Below are 15,387 nucleotides of genomic sequence, written 5' to 3'. Positions count from 1 at the left end.
AATTTCTCTGTATCTATCCAATAATAAAGATTTTAAAAAAGAGTTTTAAAAAGAGACAGGTTGGGGGTCAGGCGTTAGCCCAGCAGATTAAGTGCACGTGGCACTAAGTGCAAGGACCGGCATAAGGAACTGGGTTGGGTCCCCCCAGCTCCCTACAGGGGAGTCACTTCACAAGCGGTGAAGCAGGTCTGCAGCTGTCTGTCTTTCTCTTCCCTTCTCTGTCTTCCCTCCTCTCTCCATTTCTCTCTGTCCTATCCAACAACAATGACATTAATACAACAATAGTAATAACCACAACAATGAAGAAAAAAGGTTAACAAAAGGGGAAAAAAATAGCCTCCAGGAGCAGTGAATTCCGTAGTGCAGGCACCGAGCCCCAGCACTAACCCTGGAGGCAAAGAGAGAGAGAGAGAGAGAGAGGTGGTTCAGGAGGTGGCACAGTGGATAAAGCATTGGATTTTCAACCATGAAATTCCAAGTTCAATCCCCAGCAGCACATGTACCAGAGTGATGTCTGGTTCTCTCTCTCTCTCTCTCTCTCTCCCCTATCTTTCTCATGAATTAATAAATAAATAAATAAATTCTTAAAAAAAAATAAAACTAAAGACCCAAAAGAATGTCTTTCAAGGGGAGTCGGGCTATAGCGCAGCGGGTTAAGCGCAGGTGGCGCAAAGCACAAGGACCGGCATAAGGATCCCGGTTCGAACCCTGGCTCCCCACCTGCAGGGGAGTCGCTTCACAGGTGGTGAAGCAGGTCTGCAGGTGTCTATCTTTCTCTCCCCTTCTCTGTCTTCCCCTCCTCTCTCCGTTTCTCTCTGTCCTATCCAACAACGATGACAACAACAATAATAACTACAACAATAAAACAACAAGGGCAACAAAAGGTAATAAATAAAATAAAATATTTAAAAAAAAGAATGTCTTTCAAGTGGTCTGGGAGGTGGCACAGTGGTAAAGCTTTGGACTCTCAAGCATGAGGTCCCGAGTTCGATCCCCGGCAACACATGTGCCAGAGTAATGTCTGGTTCTTTCTCTCTCCTCCTATCTTTCTCATAAATAAATAAAAACTTTTAAAAAAAATTTTTAAAAAAGAATGTCTTTCAAATGGCAAAATTCCAGTTTAAGAGAGAGAGAAAAGATAGACACATGCAGATCTGCTTCGCCATGTGTGAAGCATCCCCCTGCAGGTGGGGAGAGGGAGGATTGAACCTAAATCCTTATGCCAGTCCTTGAGCTTTGTAACTTTGTACCATGTGCACTTAACCAGGTGCACCACCACCCACCCGTCTCTGTTTGTCTCTGTCACTCTGTTTGAAATAAAAGAATTAAACAGTCATTCCAGGAGCAATGAAACATGCATGAGAAGCCAGTGCCCCCATACACACACACACACACACACACACACACACACACACACACCTCTGGTGGATTCTCAGGATGAAGGCCAGGTAAGGCCTACAAAACTCGGAGCTAGGGTGGAAAACTGAAACAGAGCCAAGTCATGTGAGCAGAGGAGAGATGTGAGTCAGATTGCTCAGGATCACAGACTCCATAGCCACATTACAGAAAGGCACAGATTGGCACTGTGGGGAGAGGTGGTCCAGGAGGTGGCGCAGTGGATAGAGCACTGGATTCTCAAGCATGAGGTCCCAAGTTTAATCCCCAGCAACACATATAATAGGGTGGTGTCTGGTTCCTTCTCTCTCTCTCTCCTTCTTTCTCATAAATAAATATTTTTTTTTCCCACCACCCAATCTCCATATCCCACCCCCTCCCCCGATAGCTTTCCCATTCTCTATCCCTCTGGGAGCATGGACCCAGGGTCATTGAGGGTTGCAGAAGGTAGAAGGTCTGGCTTCTGTAATTGCTTCCTCGCTGAACATGGGCGTTGACTGGTCGGTCCATACTCCCAGTTTGCCTCTCTCTTTCCCTAGTAGGATGGGTCTCTGGGGAAGCTGAGCTCCAGGACACATTGGTGGTGTCTTCAATCCAGGGAAGTCTGGCCGGCATCCTGATGACACCTGGAACCTGGTGAGGGTGATTTACTGGGTTTCTGTGGTCATTCTAGTCCTGTCTTGTTTCGGTCCGGGTGGTCTCCTTTGGTATTCCTAGTTGATCCGGGAGAGGAGAGGAGAGGAGAGAAAGTGATCTGCTGCTCGTAGCTCCGCCTCCGGAAGTCGACAATAAATAAATTAATAAATAAATCTTAAAGAAAGAGATCTGTAGAACTTCTTCACCAGTAGTGGAACTTCCCTCTGCAAGTAGGGACCTGAAGCTTGAACCCAGGTCCTTCTTCATGTTGATATGTACATTCTACTTGGTGCACCACTGCCTGGCTCCAAATAATGTGTTTGGGTTTTTTTTTTTTTTTTGCCTCCATGGTTATTATTTTTTTTTCTTTTTCCTCCTCCAGGGTTATTGCTGGGCTCGGTGCCTGCACCATGAATCCACCGCTCCTGGAGGCCATTTTCCCCCCTTTTGTTGCCCTTGTTGTAGTTTCGTTGTGGTTATTATTATTGCCCTTGTTGATGCAATTCGTTGTTGGATAGGACAGAGAGAAATGGAGAGAGGAGGGGAAGACAGAGAAGGGGAGAGAAAGACACCTGCAGACCTGCTTCACCGCCTGTGAAGTGACTCCCCTGCAGGTGGGGAGCCGGGGGCTCGAACCGGGATCCTTACGCCGGTCCCTGTGCCACATGCACTTAACCCACTGCGCCACCGCCTGACCCCCGCCTCCATGGTTATTGATGGAGCTCGGTGCCTGCACTATGAATCCACTGCTCTTGGAGGCTATTTCTTCCCTTTTATTGCCCTGGTTGTTTATTGTTATTATTAGTATTGTTGTCGTTGTTAGATAGGACAAAGAGAAATTGTGAGAGGAGGGGAAGACAGAGGGGGGAGAGAAAGACACCTACAGACCTGTTTCACCACCTGTGAAGCGACCCCCTCCAGTGTCGGGAAATTGTGAGGATGTGGTAGAGCCTAGCAAGGCTTGACCTGAGGAGTGCGTCTATCCTGTCAGTCTCTCTCTCTCTAGAGAGGTTGAGCAAGGAGGGAGAGAAGTAACCCCAAAGGTGTGCCCCGTCTTATCAGACTCCCTGTCTCACTAAGCACCCTGCATTCCTGATACTATGGCCATTAGATAAAAAAGGGGGAGATGTTGGAAAATTGTAAAGAGCTTCACAAAGCACCCTGTATTTTTCTACCTCCAGGAGCCTGGCATTCCTTAAAACATTAAACCAGCTCCCCCTGCTCCACCATGTATTCCTGATACTATGGCCTATCTACTAAATCATTGTTTGTTGTTTTATCTGGGCTGGCTTCACAGGCGGGTAACAGAGAAGACCAGAGATATGCGGTTGGGTCAGGAAGCTGTATTTCTTTATTCACGAACAACGATTCATAAACTAACCCAAACTAATCACCAAACAGAACTCTCCTGCATCCTTCTTACATAGCGGCGCCAAGCAGTCTCTAACTCTGTCCGGGTTCTTTGGGGTGGGGACAAGTGGGCCTGTGAAACTAGCAGGACTAAACCAATTTTCCTGGCAGGGGGAGAGCTAGACCAAACAAATGTAAAGCATACAACAATTCCCCCTTTTCTTTTTAACTAAATGACTACAATATCAGGGGTGTGGGGTGAACAGAAACCTATATCATACAGGCATTTTCAAAAAAGAAACTGGCACAAACATGGAGAAACATGTAAGCGAGTAACAAGAACCAGTGTGCTGCCAAGGGAAGGCCTGAGGGGGCCATTTTTTGCCTCTGTGGGCAAAACTTTATCAGCTTAAAAAAAAAACATTTCCTGCCTCTGGGGGGCATACTTGCCTCAATGGGCATTTTTTTGGCATGGGGGCGGGGAACGGCCTAGAGTCCCAAAGGCAGTTGGCTGCAGTCAGTGTTTGAGACCAGTGAGTCCAATAGGAGTGCCAGTCAAAAGCAGATGTCCACGGAAGAATGCCAGGGGGTGGAACGTTGTATGAGGAAGGTCAGCTGCTGGAATTCTGCTTTTCTGTAGAGAACTTGACAGCTGCAATTTACTTACTATGAAACAAACTTGTAGCAGGTTAGAAGTTTGTCACAATTGATAACTATTACAATTAGAAGTCTTTTTAAAAATGATTTTAAGGTTGGTTAAAGTTTAAACAATAGAATGTGAAAAGGTAAACATGAGAATCAAGGAAAGAAAACCTCAGGCATGAGTATCATTAGCATAGCCAATGTGTAATCTACCATTTCTAATAGGGAAGGTAATCGAGAGTTTTACATATCAACAAGTCTATTTAACCTTTTGTCACACCCATTCAAGATGGAGACACACCCTAGGTGTGTGCAGGTTTTGTTTAGACCAACTTAGTTAAAATATATTGATTGTTAACTAATTTTTACCTCAGACTTTAAATGTAAGTTAATTCTATCTTTATGAGAATTACATTGAAAACCTTTTTCATTTAACTTTGTCTGGTAAGAATTTAGCCTTAAAGTTATATTCTTAACCTTAAAGTTAATGTTACCAAACTTTAAACACACACATGCACATGGTCTCAATACACAAGGAGAGAAACTTTTGTTACGAAGACATGTCATTTTAAACACAAATTTAGATCTTACTGTCTTAGCCATTCTGGGAGTGCGTTGTCCAGCAGTGGCCTCTTGGGCAGCTCCACTTCTAGGAATTGTAGGTTGCGATCTCTGCATGAATCTCTGGGTATTCTAGCTCGTCTGCCTTCAGACCCAAGCTGGAGATCTCGGCCAGGGGGCCCAGTTTTGGCAGGGAGCCCGAGGTCTCTGGGGGGACTGGGATCTGTCCAGACTTCATAGCATGAGGGCGGGCGGGCCAGCCGTGCAGAAGGCGCGGGCCGAGGTGCCCCGTGGTGGCAGCCATGATAGGCTGCCGCGGCCCTGCCCCATGACCCTACCATGTCTGCTGCCCTGCTCCCAGCGGCCAAGCAGCGTGGAGGGAGCCAGCACCCAATGCCCCGTGCCACCGGCTCATGCGGGCTGGCGTTGGGCTCCTGTGGGCTGGCATTGGGCAGAAACCACAGAGTGGTCCAGAGATAAATGTTCCAGAAACAGCGAAACAGTCTCATGAAGAAAGGGCAGAGACCTTTGGAGATCTCTTCACAAGCACAAGAAAAGGCCATAGTGCATAGGTAGCCAAATTGTCTTCACTTATCTGAGAGATGCACAGGCCAGGCCCCACGTTGGGCGCCATATGTTGTTTTATCTGGGCTGGCTTCACGGGTGGGTAACAGAGAAGACCAGAGACATGAGGCTGGGCCGGGAAGTTGTATTTCTTTATTCACGAACAATGACTCATAAACTAACCCAAACTAATCACCAAACAGAACTCTCCTGCATCCTTCTCACATGGCGGCGCCAAGCAGTCTCTAACTCTGTCCGGGTTCTTTGGGGTGGGGACAAATGGGCCTGTGAAACTAGCAGGACTAAACCAATTTTCCTGGCAGGGGGAGAGCTAGACCAAACCAATGTAAAGCATACAACAATTGTTTTTTTTTAATTTAAGAAAATTTTTTTTATTAATTTTATTTTTGAGAGAGATGGAAAGAGGCGAGAGATAGAGAGAGAGAGAGAAACACCAGAGCACTGCTCAGCTCAGGCTTATGGTGGTGCGGGGGATGAACCTGGGACTTAGGAGCCTCAGGCATGAGAGTCTGTTTGCATAACCGTTATGCTATCTCCCCTGCCCATAATCATTGTTTTGCCTGAAAGATCCCACCCATTCCATTCCTTTGATCTATCTTCTTTCTACCCTCAAGACCCTCCCTGCCTGCAGGGTATTATTATTATTAACCCTACCAGTTAAAACCCTCGCAACAGTTGTTAAGGAAGTTCCTACCTTCCCAGCCCCCCTTTAGCCTTTCTCCACCCCTTTCCTAGGCATTTCTGTTTCCGAATTGCCACTTCCAGGTCTGCCCTTTAAAAGCCTTGGCTCTCTGATCAATAGAGAATTGCATTGCCTCCCCACCACAAGCTTGGTTCCTGAGTCATCTCCCTCGGGTGGCTGAGTAAGTAGCAGCCCAGGCTGGCTCCGGTGCGTTCTCTCCAACCCAGAGAGTACGCGCCTAGGAAGAGGCACCCCCACACTAGCCCGGCACCCCAGCAGCTGGGGAGCCAGGCTCAAACCGGGATCCTGAGGCTGGTCCTTGAGCTTTGCGCCATGTCACTGCACTACCTACCACCCGGCCCCCAAATATTGTGTTTTTTAAAGATTTATTTAATAAGGAAAGAGAACCGGAGCATTACTTCAGCACACACAATGTCATAAATCAACTTTGGAGTCTCATGTTTGAGTTCAATGCTTTATCAACTGTGCTTCTTCCCAGATGGCTATGTAAATGTATTGAACCTAACAGCACAAGCTTCCTTGAAAGGGTAAGCAGGTATACTTTCCTCTCGTTAGGGACCCGGGGATAGACCTCAAATCTGAGCATTCTTTTTTTTTTTTTTTGGTCTCCAGGGTTATCGCTGGGGTTCGGTGCCTGCACCACAAATCCACTGCTCCTGGAAGCTACTTTTTTCTTCCCTTTTGCTGCCCTTGTTGTTTTATCATTGTTCTGATTACTATTATTGTTGTCATTGACGATGTTGTTGTTGGACAGGACAGACAGAAATGGAGAGAGGAGGGGACGACAGAGGGGGGAGAGAAAGATAGACACCTGCAGACCTGCTTCACCGCTTGTGAAGCGACTCCCCTGCAGTTGGAGAGCCAGGGACTCTAACCGAGATCCTTACTCTCAGTCCTTGCGCTTTGCGCCACATGCGCTTAATCCACTGCGCTACCGCACGATCCCCAGATCTGACCATTCTAACTGAGGTTCCGAAGCACCTAGGTTGAACTGCCCCCTGAACACTTAGCAAGGCCAGGCTGGGCCTGCTCATACTCCATGGGCAACTGTGTCTTACAGTCCTCCTGTCCAAGGGCAGCAGCTTGAGCGAAAACCAGGATGGGTCAACAGAGCCAGGATACCTAAGGCCTGGGATCAATGGACCTGGAAAGGGCTGAGGAGCATGGAGAGAGTGGCTGGATGGTGGCGCACCTGGTTAAGCGAACATGTTACAATGCACAAGGACCCCACCTGCAAGTGGAAAGCTTTGCAAGTGGTTAAACAGTGTTGCAAGTGTCTTGTCTCCATCTCTATTGTCTCTTAATTTCTGGCTGTCTCTATCCAATAAGTAAAGACAATAAAAAAATCAGATAAGAGCCGGGTGGTGGCGCACCCACTTGAGCACATGTGTTACAATGTGCAAGGGTCTGGGTTTGAGCCCCCAATCTCCACCTACAGGGGGAAAGCTTTGCAACTGGTGAAGCAGGGCTGCAGGTGTCTCTCTGTCTCTATATATATCACTCTCCTCGATCTCTATTTCTGGCTGTCTCTATCCAATAAATAAATGAAGATAGTAAAAAATAAAATGAAATAAAGGACGACGGAGTGAGCCCAGACTTAGCCTCGGTGGCCGGCAGAGGAGCCGACCCCCGTGTATCCGTGGTGAGCGATGCGGCAAGGTGCCCCGGCGGAAGGGGCGCGCGAGGAGCCCCCGGCCCTGGCCCCACCCCACCCCCAGCCGGAAGGGGCGCGCGGGGCGGTTGGCCGCGGCCGGGGCGGCGGCCGTTGGCTCGCTGAGCCCGGGCCAGGCCGGGGGAGGCGCGTCTGGCCAGGAAACGGCCACCATGACCAAGGACTCGCCTAGCCATCCGGGCTGCCGCGCATCATCCAAGAAGGCAGGCGGCCCCGGCCCGGCCCCCGCCGCGGTGCTGGAGGAGCAACGGCGGGAGCTGGAGAAGCTGCGGGCCGAGCTGCGGGAGGAGCGGGCGCGCGGGCGAGCCGAGCGGCGGCGCTTCGCCGCCCAGGCGCGCCAGTTGCGGGAGGCGGCCGAGCGGGAGCGGCAGCAGCTGGCTGACCACCTGCGCTCCAAGTGGGAGGCCCAGCGGGCCCGGGAGCTGCGGCAGCTGCAGGAGGAGATGCTGCGGGAGCGCGAGGTGGAGATCCGGCAGCTGCTGCGCTGGAAGGAGGCCGAGCTGCGGCAGCTGCAGCAGCTGCTGCACCGGGAGCGCGACGGCGTGGTGCGCCAGGCCCGGGAGCTGCAGCGCCAACTGGCCGAGGAGCTGGTGAGCCGGGGCCACTGCGGCCGCCCGGCGGGGCCCGACACGGCCGCGGAGCCGTGTCGCTGCCGTCTGCAGGAGGTGCTGGCGCAGCTGCGCTGGGAGACCGACGGCGAGCAGGCCGCGCGCATCCGCCACCTGCAGGCCGCGCTCAACGTGGAGCGCCGGCTCTTCCTCAAGTACATCCTGGAACACTTCCGCTGGCAGCCGCCGCCGCCGGGCTCCCAGCCGCCCCCGACCGTGCACGCCTCGCCAGGACCCGCCCCCGAGCTTGCGGGGGACTCCGGCGGCCTCTCAGCAGGCTCCGGAGCCAAGCCCCTGCAGGGGCGCTCCCGCTCGCTCGACGCGGTGCCCACGGCCTGCGCCCCCCGCGCCACGCACGGCTCGCTGCCCACCCGCCTCGCCTCCCTGGACGCCTGGGCGCCACCGCGTTGCCAGTCTCTAGACAGCACCCTGAGTTACACCCCAGCCCCTCGGTCAGAGGGAAGGGCCTCGTCGTCGTCGTCGTCGCCGCCCACCTCGCCAGCCGCCTCCACCCCTGGCTCTCCAAGCCCCCCGCCGGCCCCGCCTCCGCCGTCAGCACTGGAGCACCGGGACCCCGGCGAGCAGCATGGGGGAGACTCCGGCAGCCAGTCCCGCGACATCCTGACCCCCTCGCCCACCGAGCTGGGCCGCCAAGAACTGGTGCGGCGCAACTCGGAGCTGTCGGAGGCGCTGCAGGTGCTGGCGCGCCGCTGTGCGCACCTGCACGAGGAGAACATGCAACTGAGGCGGGCGGGGTCCCCCGAGCAGGCCAGCGAGAAAGTGAGGCGGCTCAAGGGGAAGCGCGCGGAGCTCACGGGCCTGGCGCGGCGCCTGGAGGACCGAGCCCGCAAGCTCCAGGAGACCAGCCTGAGGGCGCTGAGCGCGCCGGTGCTGGGCGAGGGCTCCGGCGGCGCCGAGCTGGGCCAGCTGCTCGCCCGCCAGCGCGCCCGGGACTTGTCGGAGCAGGCGAGCGTGCTGCTGGCCAGAGACAAGCAGATAGCGGAGCTACGGCAGGAGTGCCACCTGCTGCAGACGCGCGTCGCCTCGCACCCTGACGGGGTCACCCCCCACGCGCAGTGGCTTGACGTCAACGACCTGGACCGGTTGCAGCGGGAGTCCCAGCGGGAAGTGCTGCGCTTGCAAAGGCAGCTGACGCTGCAGCAGGGCGGCGGCCGAGGCTCCGGCGGCGGTGGCGGCGGTGGCGGCGGCGGCGAGAAGGAAGAGGAGGCGCTGCGCCGGCGCCAAGCCCTGGAGCGCGAGTGCCAGCAGCTGGAGGCCGAGGCGGCCGCAGCGCGGCTGCGTGGCAGGGAGGCGGAGGCGCAGCTGCAGGCGGCGCGGCGGGAGGGAGCCCTGCTGGCTCAGGAGAAAGCACGGTTGCAGGCCCAGGCCGACGTGATGCGCAAGGCGGCGGCAGAGCACAGCGACGTGCGTGAGCAGCTGGGCCGCGCGTGCCAGGAGCGTGACGCCGCGGGGCTGCTGGCGCAGCAGCTGCAGCAGGAGGCGGCGCGCCAGCAGGACCGACAGCAGCAGCTGCAGCACGACTTGCAAAAGGCCCTGCTTGATCTCCAGACCGCCCAGGAAGAGGTGCAGGACCTGCGGAGGCAGGTGGGGCATCCTCCGCTGGAATCCTGGGAGACTGCCCCAGCTCTCGAGTCCCAAGACGAGGGTCTTGGAGGCACCCGGTTCCTGCCAGGGAATGAACACCAAGCACTGACAAGGCTCAGCGGAGACCACCTGAAGAAGGGCGACGCCTCCCTGATTGAGTCCCCTGAAGCCCCACAGGATCCAGCCAGCGTCTACCATATGCCAGGCAGAGACCCAGCCAGCCAACCTCTGGACTCCACCAGGCCACAGGCCAAGAGAGCCAGCTCCCAGTCCAACTCCTCCTCAGAGGTGGACTCCATGTGGGCCACGGTGCCATCCTGCCCTATTCTGGACATGGACACAGCCAGTGAGGTGGACGACCTGGAGCCCGACAGTGAGCCCTCTAGCTTGGAAACAAGGCACTCAGAGACCTCCAGCACTCCAAAGCTGAAGATTTTCCTGGTCAAGTACAACTACAACCCACTCGAAGGGCCCAATGAGCAGCCTGAGAATGAGCTACCACTCACGGCTGGGGATTATATCTATATCTTTGGGGACATGGATGAAGATGGCTTCTATGAAGGGGAGCTTGGAGATGGCCGACGAGGGCTAGTGCCCTCCAACCTGGTGGAAGAGATTCCAGACTTTGATGTCTTGGGCTGCCTGCCTGATGAGGATCCCGACCTTGGTCTTTGTCATGGCGAAGATGAGCAAGGTGAAGCTGTAAAGGAAGATACTCAACACAGCTTAGTGGCTGGGAAAGCCCAAGAAGATGTGGATAGGGGGGTGTGCCAGCTGGGGAGGGCAAACTTCCAGACAGAAGTGCCCATGGAGATTGCAGATGCCAAGACAGAGGCTGGCCAGCGAGCCTCACTACAGAGTGTGGAGGAGAAGGGCTTCTTCAGACCCTTTCTGGGGGACAAAGGGGTCCTTCATGTGACCCCCATGCAGCTGCACCTGCAAAGTGTTGCTGCCACCTCAGCCGAGATCACCTGGACTTACAGCAGCAATGGCCACCCCCATGTGATACACCTCAATGACCAGGAGCATGCCCTGACTCCAGCGGGTGTGAACTGCTATACTTTCCAACACCTGGATCCCGGCACCCAGTACCAGGTGTGGGTAGAGGTGCAGCTGCCACGGGGCTCACTGCAGGCACCCTGGACAATGACATCTTCCACTGTCACCTTCACCACACCCTTGGCAGGACCCCCTGACCCTCCACTGGATGTGCTGGTGGAACACCACACCTCACCGGGCCTCCTGGTAGTCAGCTGGCTCCCTGTGACTATTGACTCAGCCGGGTCCTCCAATGGAGTCCGGGTCACTGGCTACGCAGTGTATGCAGATGGGCTCAAGGTTGCAGAGGTGTCTGATGCCACTGCGGGGAGCACCCTGTTGGAAGTCTCCCAGCTTCAGAGGCCCCTGACATGCCAGAAGGTCTCAGTGAGAACCATGTCACTTTTGGGGGAGTCCCTGGACTCGGTGCCAGCTCTGATCCCTCAGGACTGCTTCACCTGTCACCAGCTGCTAAACACCTCTTCTCCCTTTAGCTGCTACACTTGTGGTGACCTGTCCACCTGCAGAATCACTCTCCCTGTCTGCCCTCAGAAGCTGGCATCAGCTCTCTTGAGTGCCAGGGCCAGCCTCTGCACCCCTGGAAGTTGTGGGGAACCCCAGGCCGAGTTCCTAGAAGCACTTCCTGAAGAACCTCCGAAGAGGCAGCCCCTGATGTGCAGCCTAAGTTCAGAAAGAGAACATCCAAGTGTAAGTTCTGGCAGCCAGAGTCCAGGGCTTCCAGAGGCCCAAGGGGTCAGCAGAGAGGCCCCACTATTTCACAAGAGTCCCCAGAACCAGGAGCCATCCCTGCCCAATAGCCAGTCCAGGGGGGATGAAGACCACTCTCAGCATGTGGGCAGGAGCCAGTACCTTGCTCCAGGAGTCACTCACCTGTCCCCTGAGTGTGAGTCTAGAAAAGAAGCATGTCAGGAAAAGGTCCTCAGGCAAAAGCAAAATGCTCCAGCATCTGCTCCTCCCCACCTGGTCACTAGCCAACAATACCTGTGTGACATCCCTGACATTATACAGGAAAAAGAAGGTGTGTGCTTTAGCCTGTGGAACACAAAGTTGCAAGAGCAGAGAAAGGGGCTCAGGACCCAAACTCTGGGGGGCAGGAGAGACTGCCAGCTTGAGGAGCTCAGCTTGGGATTGCAACCAGTTCCACTCAGCAAAGACCTTAATGTACCCAAGAACAACACTCCACTTCTGGAACTAGGGGCAGATGCACCAGTTAGGGTCTTTGTAGCCCTCTTCGATCATGACCCCCTAGAGTTGTCTACCAGCCTCAAGGCTGCAGAGGAAGGGCTGGCCTTTCAGAAAGGGCAGTTGCTGAGAGTATGGGGCTCTCAGGACCCCCATGGCTTTTACCATGGCGAGTGCAATGGACAAGTGGGCAGCATCCCTGGGCACCTGGTGGCTGAGGTGGAGGTGGGCACAAATCAGACTGAGGAGAAGAGTCAGTTGTCTTCACAAGGACACCTGCCCTCTGTGGTCTGTATTGGTGACTTTGAGGAACTCTCCAGCTGTCCGAGCCCCTCTACCATTCCCCCAGGGGACCCCAGGAGGCCCCCTCTGTGGACTCCAAAGACCATGGTGGCAGCTCTGGACTATGACCCCAGAGATGGGAGAGCTGGAGGTCAGGTGCAGGACAAGCTGTCACTGAAAGCAGGAGATGTGGTCATCGTCTATGGGCCTGTGGATGACATGGGATTCTATTATGGGGAGTCGGGTGGCAACTGGGGCCTGGTCCCAGCCTACCTGCTGGATCACATGACTCTCCAGGGAGAGTGAGCAAGGCTCATCCACAGGGTGGTATCCTCTGGCCTCTATGCCCTGCCAGAGGAGAAGCAGCACATGGACCCCAACACCAGCACCCCAACCTCCTCACCTCCATAAGCACCATTTGCTCCAAGCATCGTCGTGCTCCACCAGTGATAACCCCAGGTGTCCCCTAGCCTTTGTGAACAGCAGGGCAGAAGCAGGAACCAAGCAGTTTCCAGAACATTAGGGCAAACAGCCCCTGAGAGTTACACAGGCTGGGGAAGCGCCTCACTCTGTGCTTAGTATATGCGTTTTCTTCACTTTAACATCATGCATCCATTGCTTGTATGAAAGTCTCAAGAAAAGCCTGCCTCTTAAAAAAAAGTGACCAAATGTTATTTTTCTATCTTATATTCAGTCCTCCATTAAAATGTTCACAGAAAACAGAAGAAAATTTTAGAAGTGAAAGCACAACCAGGGGCCAGAAGGTGGCACACCTGGTTGAGCATACCTGTTCCCATGTTCGAGGACCCGGGTTCAAGCCTGCAGGGGGGAAGCTTCACAAGCAGTGAAGTGGTACTGCAGGTGCCTCTTTCTCTCTCTGTCTCCCTCACTCCTCTCAATGTCTCACTCCTATCAAATAAATAAATATTAAAAGAAAAAAAACAAAACAGTGATCTGAGAGGTGGCACAATGAATAACGTGCTGGACCCTCAAGTAGGAGCTTCTGAGTTTGGTCCCCAATAGCACATGTGCCAGAGTGATACCTGGTTCTCTTTCTCTTGCCCTCTCATAAATAAATAAATAAATAAATAAATAAAATCTTTAAGAGGAGAGAAAAGAAAACCAATAGTGAATTACAGTGGCTCAGGATTATTAGAAAGACAGAAAGAAGGAAAAGAAAGGGAAGGGAAGGGAAGGGAAGGGAAGGGAAGGGAAGGGAAGGGAAGGGAAGGGAAGGAAAGGAAAGGAAAGAAGGAAGAACAACCAAGGGACACACATATGCTTCTGTTCCCTCTCCTGTGCAGAAAGCTTGCAAGGACTACAGAAATGTTTTCCTGGTGGGTATGGGGGTGGGAACCCTCTCAGTTTTTAGGGTGAGAGTAGCTCAAAGTTAGCTGACTGGGTTGCTCAGGATCCAATCCAGACCCAGGGCTCCAGAGGCTCAGCATAGCCAGCTTTCCCCCGGGTGACCCTGTCCCTTGGGTGTCTTGGATAGCAGTCCTTTTGGAGGGTAGGGTCAGCATCTCCAGGGGTCCAGTCTGTCCCCTTTCCCCCAGGGACCTCCCTAGAAGGCATTGCATAATTACCCCCATCTGATGGGAGGACTGCCCCAAACTCCTTCCTCAGGCAACTTGCTGCAGAGCTACTACATCTTATCTTCTGGGCTTCCTTCCAGGAAATAAGTAGATGAGATGGTTTCCATCCCTCTCTGCTTCTCCCTCTCTTGACTCTCCATGATTCAGAACACTATCAAAAGAAAGGTGCGGGAGTTGGGCGGTAGTGCAGCGGGTTAAGAGCATGTGGTGCGAAAGCACAAGGACCGGCTTAAGGATCCTGGTTCGAGCCCCCAGCTCCCCACCTGCAGGGAAGTTGCTTCACAGGCGGTGAAGCAGGTCTGCAGGTGTCTGTCTTTCTCTCCCTGTCTCTGTTTTCCCCTCCTCTCTCCCATTTCTTTCTGTCCTATCCAACAATGACAACAAATAATAACTACAACAATAAAACAACAAGGGCAACAAAAGGGAATAAAAAGATTTAAAAATAAAGAAAAAGAAAAGGTGTGTGCTTCCTCCCTAGGTGTGGGAGGAAATGGCCATAAGGACTCCTAGGTGGAAAAATGAGAGACAGATTCTTTGGAGAATTGGTAAACTGGTTCCAATTGTTATCCTGGAGCTGAAGACAGAAAGTGACAGGGACTGTCTCGATTTGGCACACTTACTGTTACCTTATCCTTGAAAAAACATAAGAACCAGGACTGGAAGATAATTCATCTGGTGAATTACATGCTTTACTAGGTGTGAGGATCAGGGTTCAAGCTCTGGCAACACATGAGAATACCATGGATGGTGCCAGTGGAATTGCCATAGACAGTGGAGCAACACAGTGGTATCTTTCCAGCTCGCTCTGTCTGAATTAAAAATGAGTGACCAGGTGATGGCGCACCTGGTTAAGCAAACACAAGCCCCTGGTCCTGCAGAGGGAAAGCTTCATGAGTTGTGAATCAGAACTTCAGGTGTCTCTCTGTCTCCCTCTGTCTTCCTCTCCTCTCTCAATTTATCTTGTCTCTATCCAGTAATATATATATATATATATATTTTTAATGAGGGGGTCTGGTGGTAGCGCAGTGGGTTAAGCACACATGGTGCAAAGCGCAAAAACCAGTGTAAGGATCCCGGTTCGAGCCCCCTGGCACCCCACCTTCAGGGGGTCTCTTCACAAGCGGTGAAGCAGGTCTGCAGGTGTCTATCTTTCTCTCTCCTCTCTGTCTCCCCTCTCTAGATTTCTCTCTGTTCTATCCAAGAACAACATCAGTGGCAACAATAATGAACGACAAAGGCAACAAAATGGGGAAAAAAATGGCCTCCAGGAGCAGTGGATTTATGTTGCAGGCACCAAGGCCCAGCAATAACCATGGAGGCAAAAAGAAAAAAAAAAAAGAGTAGTTGGGCGGTAGAGCAGCAGATTAAGCTCACGTGGTTCGAAGTGCAAGGACTGGTGTAAGGATACTGGTTCGAGCCCCCCTGCTCCCCACTTGCAAGGGAGTCTCTTCACAAGTGGTGAAGCAAGTCTGCAAGTGTCTATCTTTCTCTCCCTCTCTCTGTCTTCCCCAT

At 53.1% G+C, this 15,387-nt stretch overlaps 1 protein-coding gene across 1 annotated transcript; it reads left to right on the top strand.

Moving 5' to 3' along the window:
• Positions 1-7,575: 7,575 nt before the first annotated feature.
• On the top strand, positions 7,576-13,443 carry LOC103127495 (RIMS-binding protein 3A-like). The gene has a single exon (XM_007538396.2). It carries the CDS (start codon positions 7,697-7,699, stop codon positions 12,584-12,586), a length of 4,890 nt encoding a protein of 1,629 aa, XP_007538458.1. The 5' UTR covers positions 7,576-7,696; the 3' UTR covers positions 12,587-13,443.
• The last annotated feature ends 1,944 nt before the right edge of the window (positions 13,444-15,387 follow it).

This window comes from Erinaceus europaeus, chromosome 1 (genome assembly GCF_950295315.1).
Source record: "Erinaceus europaeus chromosome 1, mEriEur2.1, whole genome shotgun sequence".
NCBI lineage: Eukaryota > Metazoa > Chordata > Mammalia > Eulipotyphla > Erinaceidae > Erinaceus > Erinaceus europaeus.
The sequence above is the reverse complement of the archived record's forward strand: the minus strand, read 5'-3'. Positions and strand labels throughout refer to the sequence as shown.